Source organism: Glycine max, chromosome 20 (genome assembly GCF_000004515.6).
Source record: "Glycine max cultivar Williams 82 chromosome 20, Glycine_max_v4.0, whole genome shotgun sequence".
In the NCBI taxonomy this organism is placed as follows: domain Eukaryota; kingdom Viridiplantae; phylum Streptophyta; class Magnoliopsida; order Fabales; family Fabaceae; genus Glycine; species Glycine max.
The window spans coordinates 10,100,538-10,115,401 of record NC_038256.2 but is presented as its reverse complement, the minus strand read 5'-3'; the positions used below and the strand labels follow the sequence as shown (position 1 = coordinate 10,115,401).

Sequence of the window (14,864 nt, the reverse complement as noted above, 5' to 3'; positions counted from 1 at the left end):
TCATTATTTTTTCTCTCCCAAGTATTTATACTGAAGTTATTCAAACCTTCAACTTTTAAAATAATAGAAGAAGTAACTCGTTATCTCAAGATATGCTTGAATGTAAATATAAAGTATTTGTTTTTAAGAATTGTCAGATAATTTATAGAAGTGACTCATGACCCTCGTGATTCGGCATCAAACTTTCTAAATAATAACAATTTTTAAATTTTATCTTTCTGACTTGTATGGATGAAATTGTACTATTTTTTATCTTTACATATATACAAACATGATTCAATTTAGAGCCAATTTGACTAAAAATAATAATTAATTTTCCACACAATAACACTTGTTCGAATGCATAATCTGTGACCGAAATTAATTTAGGCTCACGCCATAATTATCATCAAGGATTTAAAAGCAATTCTATCAAATGAACTCAATTTATCTGCTAATTCCATATTCAAATTGGACATTATATTAAAATAAGTGGTAATGATTTATATTTCTTAAGTAAGTAATTCAAAATTTAAATTCTGATTGATCCTTGAATATTTAATAAATAATGTTAGGAGTAGAATATTCATCATTTTGTGTGACCTTTCGACAAAAACAAATTTGTATCAATACCATAATTAATAAAAATGACATTATACTTTGAAAAAAAAAAAACAATACAGTACAAATCCAAAAAAAAATGAATATCTCGGCGTAAAAATGCAGGCATGAAGTTCCTAATTAAAGTGTATGGCTCACTAATAATGACAGTAACAATATTGCAACAGTGCATAAAATTACAACAAAAGCTTTAATCAAAGTGGCTCACAACATACAAATAATGAGGAAATAAAATATCCACTAAAATAATGACACAGAATAAATGTGTGTAAAATCAGAAGAATACAGAGACAAATAAAGTGAAAAGGCCAAAAAAGAAATTAGTCAAAGCAGAAGGGTGAATGGCTGAAACTTCATTTTTGTTTTGAGAAGGGCTGGCAGCAGCATCCTCGGACGAAGGGCCTAGCCCACCTGCATGATTTTGTTTTCAATTAGAACAAATATGTAGGTTTTATATTAATTTTATAGATAGGTTTAATTTCTTTAACTATTGAAAATGATCTTCAATTAGAACAAATATTAATATGTCTTGTAATTACTTTTATTGGAAGTTTTTCAAGGAAAAGAAAATTGGTTTGACATAGGAAAATAGATAAACCTTTCCATCCCTTAACATAATATATGTATATATACTTGATCTTTCAATTTAAATTCAACTTAATTTTATAAAATTAACTTGTAAGAAAATATTATTTTCATTTATATATATTATTTTGATCATATAACCAATCGATGTCTAATCTTTAAGGCTTAGCATAAAAAAAAAAAACTAGTATTATTTCACGGTTTAATTATATTTGTAATCCTTTATATTAGGAGTCTATTTTTCAGTAAGTCAAGTTTAAAACTAAAATTACTTTTAGTTTCTCTCCCCGTGTCTCAAATTCTAGCTAAGGGACTAAAAAAATATTTTTCATATTTAAGGAATTAAGAAATATAATTTTTTATTTAGGGGATTAAAAAATTAGATTCTCTCATTTGATTGGCTAAGAATATAATTAAACCTTATTTATACTGTGTATTTTATTTGTAAGATCATCAAGGTTAACTCCTCTTATATTATGATATGATGCAATTCCTCTACTTGAATACTAGTTCTGAAAATAATTAATGAGAAAAATAATTATGTGTGGATAATTTAAAATATTTTATACAATAAATTAATAATTTATTGTGTATGATAAATTTATTAATTTTTAAAACAATTATTTAAAAATAATTTAAACAATTTATTAATGATGAAAAGATAATATAAAATTTTTTTACATTATTCTATACTTTCCGTGAATAGATATTAAATTCATAATTAAATGTATCAAATTCCAATGACATACCTGCAGGACTAGAAGCAGAGTTAGGACTTGAAGCAGGATTCGCAGCATCTGCATTTGAAGGACTGAAGGCTCCCGGTGCAATACCTTCATTAATTATATAGTTTAGAAATAAAATTGTTAGAACCGAGACAATTTCAAGCTAGCTAGTAGCAACTCCAAATGCAATACCTATATTATTGACTCTAGGTACTTTGAAATAAATTAATGTTTCTTTGAATTGAAGAGAGAACAACGATTCTATCAATAAAAAAAATTCAGTCTAAGATTAAAAAAAAGCTTCATCTTTAATTTTGAGTTTTCTTTTTAGAGAATCTTTAATTTTGAGTTAAAATTATTTTTTTTAGCAAACTCAATCTCGTTCTTTATATTAATTATTTTTATATTAAAAATATCTCTTATTAAAAAAATAAGAAAATATATTCACACTTCATTAGAAGAGAAAGAAATATTAATGATAAGAATAATTTTAAAAAAAATTATAAATTTAAATAAATTTATTATTATCAAGTCAATTAATCATTTTCCATAATATTGATGAGTTAGATAATGAGTGCAGATCCTCTGTCATGTATTAGAGCAATATTTGGAATAATAAAATCTTTATTGATCAATTTTAACCTTAAATTATACACCTAATCACACCAGATTTATTTTATATAAAAGTTTATTATTAAAATGTTGCATCGGTCCATTTATGGATAGTATAGAAAATAAATCTGATGCGATGTGATTAGATATGTAATTTAAGGTTAAAATTGGCCAATAAAGATTTTACTATTCCAAATACTGCTCTAATCTATCGCAGAGCATTTACAATCTTAGATAGTTGCGTGTTATATATAAGAACAAAGGAAATAATGAATCATGGAAGAAGAAAAAACTACATGGGGGAATTTGTAAGAAAACACAAAGAAGGAAACTTTATTGCAAAATGAAAAAATAAAAAATTTTATTGCCAGAACTCTGAACTGTGAAGTCCGAAATAAAGCCAGAGGACTTTTCACCAACATTAGAACAAAATATAAACTGATGGAACACTTACTTGGACCTTCACTCATTGATGGAGGCAAGGACACGGGGACTCCCACAGCTGTCGAACAATGAGAAATTAAGAAAACAAAATTAAAATAGTTTTCAATATGCATATGCAAAAAAAAAAAAAATTCTTTGCTCAATAGAACATAAATAATATAGACATGACAAGTCTAACAATTGATCTTTGGATAATGTAGATAAACCTAAGATTGAAAATAAACAAATATTTTCCTAGATATAAATGGCATCATTAATTAATTAGTTTGAAAACAAATGATTGAATGAAGTTATAAGTTTTTTTTTCAAAATTATGCATAATCTGTTGACGCATGAGTTGCATCCAAATTTAAGTAATTCGTTCATGTATCCGGATGTAATCACGACAATATATACAACATATATAATTTCAAATGCACAAGTTTAGTTCTGATTTTTTTTACTACCATCTCACTACAACATAATAACAATTTTTAGTTAGAAATTAGCCTTTTTTCAAATAAAATATAAAAAAGGATAAAAATATGTAGAACTAATATCTACTAAAAAAAGATGGAAAAAAAAGAAGTGGCATTAATATAAAGGATTGGAGTTGTTGTCATGGTTTTTATTGCTCCCACAGTACTATGTTACAATAGTGTTGTTATGGTTGGTTGATTGTGGAGAGGTGGTAGTTCTACGGCTAATTTATTGTCAATATGGGTAGCTTACACAGACAAACGACTTCTGAGCTGGAAATTATAAGTCATTAACAACCAACCAAAAATAATAAATGATAAAGTGAAAAAGGTAATTCTAAATTAAGTAGCGTTAATTATGATTTGAAAATATTATAAGTATGTCTTTTTATTTATAGAAATTCAACACAATATTAAAGGGTTTGCAACACTCACGTATATGTTCAACCAATCAAGTTAGACATCATCAATGTATTATTATAGGTATTTGAATATTTGTACCAAAATAACTAAAAAAAATAGAATCTTCCTAAACATTTTTTTAGGATATTAATTAAAGAATACATAATAAAAAATACTATTAAATATCATGTTGAAAATAAATTAAAAAATATAGTGTGGGTGTATTAATAATATTTTTTTTCAATAAAAATTATTTACTTCTAATCTTTTTCAGTTAATGCTCTGTCAATTATTACAAACAATGTTAATTGTTCATACTTCTAGTTTTAATAAATAACAAGTTACTCTGTAATCTTTGAAGCTCCATCATCATGTGTATAAATATTACACCTTAAAAAAGTATTTGTGTAATTGTCAGAATCGTAATTAATATATAAATAAATTATAACATGGTCACATGTGTATATTTTAGAAAGTATTGATGCTATGGTTTTTCTCGTCCATAAAGTTGCTATACCTCTTCGTTTATAAACATGGCCATAATTAAGTTTCTTAGAATTTAAATAAAATGATGAAATAAGAAACATAAGTCCTAACTCCTTACTAATCCCGTGTACTAGTCCATTTGAAGAAGTAACAAACTAGAGAAGCTTTATAAATTTTAGTACAGAACAGTTTTAAATTTTTAAGAATAAGCAGTAATATTTGACATGAAGAAAAATTCACAATGTTAAAATAAAGTTACTCCAAATATACTTTAGTTTTTCATAAAAAAATATACTTTAGTTTTATGAACTATTTAAAAGTAGTACTATCCTCTGTTCAATCTGACCTAAAAATCCTAAAAGAATTGGTAGGCTCACAGGCTCACATCGATTGCGTCGGTGTACATTATTAATGCACAAAATCTTTATGACTATGGCAATGTTTTATAGAACATCACACCCAACTTATCAGATCTACAGATGTAATTATTTTTATTGACTTATCCATCTGTGTAAAATTCTAATCTTTTGATGGATTTTTTTTCTAAATAAAAGACTACGGGTGTTTTTTTAATATGTGGGGTCAGAAATTAATTTTGTTTATGATGCATAATTGTTGTTGATATAAAAAATTTTACATGTAAAAATTAAATACAAGATTTTTCTCTAATTAAATAAATTGTTATCAATCTTGTAAACACAATTAGATCTTACACTATTTTTACAACTAGATCTTATATTATTGTATCAATCATTTAATTTTTTTTACAAAAAATTCTCCCTTATTAATAAGGTAATAATATCACATCATTAACAAAGATAAAAAATAAAATAAAATTAATTAGCTATGTTATATGAAAGATTAAAATCTATTCGGCTAAACTTAAGTGCTAATATTTTTAGTACATCTCTCAAGGTCTGACTATGACCCTTACAAGCAAAATCCAACTTCACCTTAAACAACTAGCATAGAACTATTTAGAAATTCATTTTATATTTTCCATGATCTACAATTTCAAACCATGGTTTAATAAATAAGGGATATAGTTTAATTGATTAAATTAAATATGTGAGTGTTGTTGACATTTTAATACCGTGTTCAATTCTTATGGATTAAAAAAATGTTTTAACAATAAAAATTTCAAACATAATAAACTAAACCAAGAACCATTGAGGAGATGTTGAAGCTTACCGGAACAGGTGCTAACAGGGGGAGTGGTCACTCCACAAACAGAAGGAAGCTTGAGGGCTTTGTTCAAATCAATTTTGATGCCAATAGAGTCAGGTTTGCCTAGCATCTCACACAAGCAAATGGGGTTGCTATCAACCAACCCTGCCAACTCAGGGCAGCACCCTTTGTCGGGCTTTGACAACTTACTCCCATCCTCAACATAGGTCAGACAATCTGACATGTTTGCTAGTGCCATCAAGCAGCCATTGCTCTCCGGGGCCGGGGCCGCTGCAGTGGTTTTCGGCACTGAGGTCGGGGCAGACATGCCACAACATGCTAGTGCGAGGACTAATGTGACAATGGTGGCCATAGTAACAATTGAGGCCATTTTGATGTTGTGATGTATTTTGATATTTGATATATATTCCAAACCCTTTGTATTATAGGATGATGAGTTTGGGAGAGGGAGTGTGAAATTCAGGGGTGTTAATTTTGGCATGTGAAGAACTGAAGATAGGTAAAGTTGAAGTTAAATAGGGGTTTTTTTTTTTTTATTTGGAAAATTCGGCCCTTAACTTTTGGTGGCTGAATTTAATGAATTTAACAGCTAACCAGAATATAACCTCTATCCTCAGGAAATTAAAGTCTTCCATTACTTGTTCCCAAAACCATGTGTGAACCAAAAATTATAAAGCCATTTCCACAAGTGAGTAATGAGGACGGTTGGAAATAGCTGCTACTTTTGTTCAATGTTTTCGAAATCTTACCAACAAAAGTCCTAAGGAGTTAAGCAATGTGAAAAATAATTTATTATTTTTAAAAAGTAAATATTAAATATTTTAATATTTTACATAATCTAGAGACTAATCTCTTCAATAGATTTTATATATCTAGAAACTGTACTTTAATAAATATGATTTTTTAATTCAAATGCACATTTTTATAGATAAAAATCAAATAAAAATTCAGAGGTTTAAAATAAGTCACAGTTAATTAACTAAGACTTCGTTGATTATTAAAATACGGCCAAACAGTGGGTCACAGGATACATCAAAAAAGTACATCCCACATTTTTAACACCCTCAATAATTTTTAACGTAACTCCAACATATTTTTTGGTTAGAACTTTATTTATAAATCAGTCAAGACACTGATAAAAAAAAGTTAAGACACTTATTAGCAGGACAAATAAATATTTGTTGCGTTTTTTCTTAATCGCTGACCTTGTTTTCTTACCACCTAAAGAGTTTGTTGCTTGCATCCATCAAAACATATGTATGTGTCCCTCAAGAATGTTGTCCACTAGTTTGGCAAGTGAGAGACAGTTAAGTTTAATTTGGGGTTACCTTTGATTTCTCATCTCTTCTGTCTTCTTGGAAGTTGGAAGTAGATGCGTCGTTGGGAGATGAAGAAAGCATTTATGATGCTAACCCATTGGGCGAATTAATTTTTGTCCATTCTGTGGATCGACATCACATGTGTTCACTTCTTTATTTGGTGGTATGTATATCCGTCATGTATTTTTTTTTATATTTTATTTTGTTATAGTAGTATTTGTATTTGTTTATTGATTGGATAAAAATGTGAACACCCCTTTTTTTGGTTTGGACTAATGTTTTCTATATGTGGAAGTAAATAACATAAGATGGAAGTGAAATTGTGTTTTTAGAAATTTTAAATTTTTTTTAAAACTAAAAATATGTTTATCGTCTAATGTAGATAGATCTAAAAATACTTAATGATCAAACTTTATCATATGATTAGAAAAATAATTTTTTTTCTAAAGTAAAATAAGATATAAAATCTAAAAACAAACTCAAACTCTTTATGAATTAAAACAATAGAGAGAAGCACATAAGAAATTATGTTGGTTCATCTCAAACCTGAAACTACATTTAGTTCACCAAGTTTTCACTAATTTAACAAAGTTATAAGTATTTTTCAGTACTTGTAAGCTTGACTTAAACTCAATATTTTTTGTCCTACCAAGTTATTGTTGATCAACAAGATTTGTTGGAAGTTTGCATACTAACTAAATTTGTGATTGTCTTACAGAGGAATGCATCACTCACCACTTTTATAGGCTTTTCTCTCAAGATATACAAGGTGTTTTTGAGAGTTTAATATCTTTACAAGAATTTGCACAATATTCTACAAGAAATAATGAAAGAATATGTTCGCGTAGATGATTCATGTCTTGCTTCTTCAAAACTTTTTTCTACATATAGTCTCCATCTTCAAGTATTCATCTCACAACGGTTGGATTTTTTACTCGGTTCCTCGTCTGAAGTCTTGAGTTTGTTTAAACATTTAATGTTTGTATTAAATGCACGTCTCTTTTTCATGCAAAGTCTATGCTGATAGGCTAGCGTGCCTTGTACTGCAGCAATAAAGTCATTTCTTTCATCATAGTAGATTTACAACAACATAGCACGCCTTTTGATGAGTACCAACGTCTTCCAGATTGTGGACTTCATTTATTCTTCATAGGACATTTTTCTACATGAAAGAATATCAAACATAAAATAATAAATGAAAGTCTTAAATGCACTACTTAAATTGTATACTAGATCATCTTATGAATGTATGATCTAAAGATACAAACGCACAAATACCGATCATGATCGGAAAACATATCATACACAACTTTTATCATTTATATTTATTTGCATCTAATTAAAATAATTAGGAGTCTTGATTCTTCTTTAAGACATAAATGTCATTTGACTTGACATTATAGTTTTAATAGTTTCCATTGATGTCATGTATTTAATCAAGTAATAAAACATATTTTTAATACTTTAAATTTGGGTAATTATTTTTTTAGTCCTTAAAAAGAGTGCTTTTATTAGTCCCTCAAATTTTCCAAATGCTACTTTTAGTCTCCTCATTCTTTGTAATAATGGTGTCACAATTTGTGGCACTTTTACCGTCATAAATGTTTTTAAAATGATTTGTGAAAGTTTAAAATCACCAGATGTAAAAAATCACAACAATTTCACATTCATGTTTCTATTTTTATTCTTTAAAATTGTTAGAATATATACAAAACAGTCAGCAGACCATACGAGTAAAATATTTTGATGATTTAAGATTGTCAGAAATTATTATTTAAATAAATAAATTTTTGTGGTTAAAAATGGCTACAAATTGTGAAACTATGAATACAATGAACAAAGAGGGATTAAAAGTAACTCTTGAAAAAATTGAGGGACTAATAAAAACAATTTTTTTAAGAACTAAAAAAGCAATTACCCAAGGTTGAAAGACTAAAAACATATTTAAGCCTAAAAAATAACAATACTACTAGAGTTCTAGTTAAATAAATTATTTTTATTTTTTTTCAAACATCTTGATAGTGAAAACGATTTTCAAATTATATTATTTGTTAAGCTAAATTTTAATTTTTATTCCTCTACTTTCTCAAATTTACGATTTTAGTTCCCCTAGTTTTTATTTGTAACCTTCCAAATTTATGGACTTTAGAAATAATAATCAAAAGACATATTTTAAGGAATAACTTTTATAATTAATGGTTAAAGGATACTTGTAGATATTATCAATAACAATCACATTATAATAGGATTTGACAAAAATAAGATAATAGGACCCAGATGGGGAGCCAAGACCTGATAGACCTAGTGCTCAAAGCTTAAGATCTAAGACCTCCATAGTGTGAGTGCTTTCCTTTTGTCCTTTCTTATCCCTTTGATTAGTTTGTTTTCCATTTTTTTTTCCTTTCGAACTCTAAGTTAGGGAATTTAAGGATTTTGATGATTAATCTTATTTGGGGGGTTTATCATATAGATTAATCGATTAAAAAGGATAACAAAACATTATTTATGTAGTTATTGTGAGTTTGGATGATTGGGTGGCCATTAATGGTGTTGGGCATGTTGAAATTGAACCTTAGCTTGAAGAATCAAGTTTCCAGCTGACTTGAATCATTTTAATTGATTACATAGGCTTGTGATTGATTATTTTTTAGTCCCATGGGTTGTAACAATCAACGATCCAAGTTCTGTCGTAATTGATTGTAGTAAGGTGTAATTGATTACAACATCTAAAACTTGTTCTAGAGTGTGAAATTTGGAAAAATGGCTTCATGAAAGTTGTAGCCTTGGATGTTAGCTAACTAATGATTTTTTAGTAAGGTGTAATTGATTACAACATCTAAAACTTGTTCTAGAGTGTGAAATTTGGAAAAATGGCTTCATGAAAGTTGTAGCCTTGGATGTTAGCTAACTAATGATTTTAGTTTCACTTAAAAATAGTGTATAACTCTAAAAATGAGTGAAATCAGTTTTGGTTCCTTCTAATTTTAGATATAGAAGATGTTTGAAATAGATTTTCAAGCCAACATAGAATTTGTAGAAAATTGTCTTAGTTTTCTAGCAACATAATAATCAACTTTATAGGATTAGTACAACTCTAGATATCCTACATACACCCATCAAGGTCATAGAAGGATAAAGTAGTCAGCTCCTCAGATAGGAGGAGGATAATATGAGGTTAGCTCCTTAGATTGGAGGAGGATAATACAAGCTCATCTCTGATGAAATCCTACCTCACAAGGGCATTGGATAAAAGACTCTAAGTAGGTTGGGCTAGAGATGCAAGAGAAGACCCTAGGGATTTCATGAGCCTTAGGGTAGATTTCAGGCCCACGGGCAAAGTTTGAGCCCACTTATCTTTGTACATATTATAGTAAGGTTTCATTATTTTTGGGCCTTATATTTAGGGCTCCATAATGTAGGTAGGGTACCCTTGAAATGTAGGATTTTTCAGCCCTTGTATTTTAGGGCACCTAAACTAGTTTTTGTATTAGGGGTAGTTTTGTAATTTCACATGCATTGAGTCAATATTTGATGTGTGTGTTGGAAAATAAATTTAATTGAATTGGGAGAAGCCCAATCCAATTAAATTGTATAGGTGGAGGTGAGCATTTGCTTGCTACACCCTATTGTCACATCATATAGTCACACTTTGTGCATGTCCTTCATGTTTTACATGCCTCATGACACCTAAACACACTTAGTGGATAATCTTGGACTTGATCTTGGATTAGTGGGCTGAAGCATAACTAAAATTCACTAATCATAATTAGTGAAAATTTGGCTCCATAATTTCAATTTCAAATTCAAGTGAAATTTGAATAGAAATTCAAATTTCCCTCCAATTTTGTGTGACACTTAGGCTATAAATAGAGGTCATGTGTGTGTATTTTTTTTCAACTTTGATCATTTGAGAATTACACTTCAAAGTTCAGACCTCAATTGAGGCATAAAATTTTGTGCTCCTTCTCTTCCTCTCCCTCCACTCATCTTTTTCTTCCTTCAAGCTCTTATCCATGGCTTCCTATGGTGGTGAGCTTCTTCTTGACTCATCTTCTCCTTGAAGTGACATCTCCAATCATCTTTCTTCCTTCTCCATTCCGTTGCCATGATCTTCAAGAAGCAAAGGACACCATTGATGAAGAAGATCCAAGGCATACAAGCTCCACATGGAGCTACATCAATCTCCTTAGGCCAAAGGAGGATAATGTGAGGCCATAGATAGTTAAAAGGTTAACCATATAATGCTAGAGTAAAATATATGTTAACAATGTAGTAATTATTAAAGATGGTTTTATGTTACCAAAAGTGCATGATGCATGTATGCATGTTTTAGAGTAGTTTGCATTGTTATGTTTTTTTCTCCCTTCAATTTGGGGAAAATGGGATTGGGGTTTGTGAAGGATGAAATTGGTTTTGAAAATGTGTCTGAAATTTAGTTTTTTTAGTTATTTATCAAAGTGTTGTAAGCCACAACACCATGCAAGGGTTTCCAATGAAGAAGTTTGGAATTCAAAATCAGAGTCATGAGATAATGATCGAAGAAGGAACCAAGGGGGGTTGAATTCACAAAATGTGTTTATTAATGGTTTACATTTTTTTAAAGCTAAAATCAATTATTGGTAATTTTAAAATGCTAGAAAACATCAACTTAATTTTTTTAACGTTGAAAGTAACAACCGATGGCAATGACAGTTTTGTACATTTTAAAAGATAAATAACCAAAGTGAGCTTTATAAAAGTTGAGGTACCAAACTAAACAAAAAATAAGATAAAATATCAAAAGTAGCATTGATGGGACTTTTACCAAAAAGATGCAATTTTTTTTCATATGGGAATTGATTTCAAATTATTACCAAAAACAGGATAACTTGTAACATGTGTTACGACTTCTAAGTTAGAATTTATAACATCTATTACAGCTTATTATTTTTTTACTTTTTGTAATTGAGGTCATAAAATTTTTTAAAACTCCAGTTTAATTTTTTAATTTGCGACTTTAAAGTCATATATTTTTTTTAATCTTACAACTTTGAAGTCATAATTTGTTTTTTTTTATTAACTTACGACTTCGAAGTTGAGTTTTTTTCACCTTTAAAGTTTTTTCTCTTAGAATTATTTATTTATTTTTATTTTCTTTTTTTTTTAAATTGTAAACAATTTTATTTATTTAGTTATTAAATAAATATAATATAGTTTCTATTTTTTTATGTTTCTCTTTATTTTGTATTTTTCATTTTATAGTAATATATTATGTTTTTTAAATTTAACAACTACTTTTATTACTAAATTATTAGATGTTGATAATAGTAAATTCCTTTATACAAAATAAGTAATATTATTTTCATAAAGTATAAGTTAATATTGTAACAAAATATTTTAATATATTTTTTAAAAATTTTAGTTTTTTAAAATTAAATATTTAAAATAAAACAATTTTTTTTTAAAAAAATATTAAATAACATTATGTTAGTTTTTTTTTATTTCATTTACAAAACAAACTAAATTCAATAACATTATTAAAAAAATATCTAAAATTTAAATATACAAAATATATTAAATAAAATAATATTCAAAGATAAAATTATGTACAATTTTTTTTAAAAAAAATTGAAAGCAAAACCAAAGAAAAAATAGTTGGAAAATTCTAAAATAAAAATTTTAAAGGTAAAAAAAACTTATGACTTCAAATTCGTAAGATTAAAAAAAAAAGACATATATGACTTTAAGTCATAAATAAAGAAACTAAAGTCATAATTTTTTTTACAACATTAGTTAAAAAAAGTAAAAAAAATAATAAGGCGTAACATTTGTTATAACTTGTAACTTAGAAGTCGTAATACTTGGTACGACTTATCTCATTTTCGATAATAATTTAAAATTGACCCCAAATAAAAAAATAAAATAAAATTACACCATTTTAGTAAAAATCCTAGCATTGACTCAAGACAATAGAGGAAATGATGAGAGAGATACAAATATAAGTGAAAAGTAGTACAATGGGTCCTACCAATTCCAAAATTATTTCTCTTCTAACTCTCATCTTCCAAACACCCCGAACTTATTTTTGTGTCTCCAAAAATATTTTCATCTTTTATACCAAACAAGCCATTTGTCTCCCATTGTTTTTTAAAAAAACATTTTAGTCACTCAACTTTAAAAAAAAAACATTTGAGTCTTGTGAATGGATGAAAAAACATGGTTGAAAATAAAGATACGACTCTACCAAAGGTGGTCAACTAGAATCTCCAACATAGATTGATAAAAAGGTCAATCATATTTTCGAAAAAAATAATAACTCAAAGTTGGTGATACTTCACACAAACAACATGAGTACTAAACTATGTCAATGGCTAGTGTGCCAAAGTCAAACTACTTAGGTATCATTTCAAAGTTATATGCACCATTAGATGAAGGGGTCTTCAAATCGTAGGCCTGCCATTTTTTCCTTCTTTTTCAATTTTTTCTATACTTTTCCGATTCTACCTTTCTATTTGGAAGAGAGATTGGTTGGTTCAGTGTTTATCTTCTTCCTTCTTTGTTCTTTTCCTTTCCTTCGATGCACTGCCAAGAAGCCATAATACTCACCTCTCACTTGAATCTTGTCTAAAAAGCACCATCGCAAGTTGGATCCATCCCTTTCCAAATTGAACCATCACAGGATCCTTTGGTCTATTAGATCTGATTTTAATTTGTTATGATGTGGGTTTTTCATCGGCTACGATGCAACACCAACAATTGCTCCTCTTCCTCTTGTCACTCTCCGCCCTTATTTGGCGCTTTCCACCAACACGTTGGAAGAATAAGTGTTCCTTGTGTTAGAGGATTGAATGTGTCGATAGGTTTGCAGTGGTTGTCACTAGGGGTGTTCTCAGTTTGATTCAATTTTTCATCAAAAAGTCACCCAAACCAAACTTATGAAACATGTGGTTTGGTTGATGCAATGAAGCATAAGGGAAAAAATGAGAGTTTTAACAACTCGTTAATTCGTAAGAATACTGAAGATAACTCAATCCATAAGAATGCCAAGAGGTTGAGATAGGGTTCAATTGCTCGTTGATTCATAAGAATATCAAATTTGCTCATAGTCTAATGTAAGTACCTAAAATTTGCTCATATATAGGCAAAATAAATCTAAATAAGGAAATAAATAAGTATCATATCTTCTTAATTTCCCTAATTAAATAAAGATCATATAATCATAATTTCCCTAATCAAATAAGTATGATATCTTCCTAAAATCTAAATAAAAGGAAACATGGAAATATTATATATTCTTAACATCACTAATTGATATATTTCTAACTAATGCCATAAATATGATGAAGATAATGATATCTTTTAAAAAAAAGATAAACATAATATATTCCTAGTAAAATATGCTCAACTATAATGGTTAAACCTAGACTACATCATCCTCTTCGAGATAGAGAACATTCGTCCTAGAATCATAAACTGTCACATTGTCAGAAGAAGCATCACCGGAATAAGGAATGAGGCGTTTAACATTGAAAACATCAACAATATGAATAAAAAAACAAATTAAACTAACATAAATATTATTATTTTTTCCATGTGGAATTAGTGTTTTAAATTATTTTGTAGGAAAATAATTATGTATGTATTATTTTCTCAATTAAATAAATTATCAAAGATATTATTCTATAAGATAAATTTTAATTTTATTTTATACAGTTAAAATTCTATAAATTAACAATGTCATGACCGGAGAAATTTATTAATTTAGAGAGTTATTAATTTATCGATAAATTAATAATTATTAATTTAAAGAGTTTTTAAGTAATTATACTGTACATACCAAACAAAAGGCAAATTAGTCTATGCCTTTTAGAATTACGTTGCAGCGAACCTTAAGACTTAACGTAAATTAGTAACTACTGTGTTCATATACATTGAAAATTAATAATGACTTTTGAAGTACAGTAAATGTAAACAAGAGGAACAAATGTGTTCAATGTATTCTTAAGCAAGTTTGGCATATATAAATTACATGAATGTGTTAGAGTATTCAAACCATATCTCACAAG

The 14,864-nt window shown here is 28.0% G+C and overlaps 1 protein-coding gene across 1 annotated transcript; it reads right to left on the bottom strand.

The window, feature by feature from the left end:
* Positions 1-748: 748 nt before the first annotated feature.
* LOC100791113 (non-specific lipid transfer protein GPI-anchored 2) lies at positions 749-6,107 on the bottom strand. The gene is made up of 4 exons (XM_003555345.5): positions 5,504-6,107; positions 2,977-3,024; positions 1,935-2,018; positions 749-1,011 (listed from the first exon to the last, which is right to left on the bottom strand). The coding sequence occupies exons 1-4, from the start codon at positions 5,979-5,981 to the stop codon at positions 875-877; spliced, it is 747 nt and encodes a 248-aa protein (XP_003555393.2). The 5' UTR covers positions 5,982-6,107; the 3' UTR covers positions 749-874.
* Between the last annotated feature and the right edge of the window lie 8,757 nt (positions 6,108-14,864).

Bases quoted from the DNA above. Each gene is read 5' to 3' on its own strand.
- LOC100791113 (XM_003555345.5), bottom strand. From the start codon at position 5,981: ATGCCAAAATTAACACCCCTGAATTTCACACTCCCTCTCCCAAACTCA. The intron at 3,025-5,503 runs GTAAGCTTCAAC...ATTGTTCGACAG, and splicing joins CCCTGTTAGCACCTGTTCCG to CTGTGGGAGTCCCCGTGTCC. The intron at 1,012-1,934 runs GTATGTCATTGG...AAAATCATGCAG, and splicing joins CTCTGCTTCTAGTCCTGCAG to GTGGGCTAGGCCCTTCGTCC.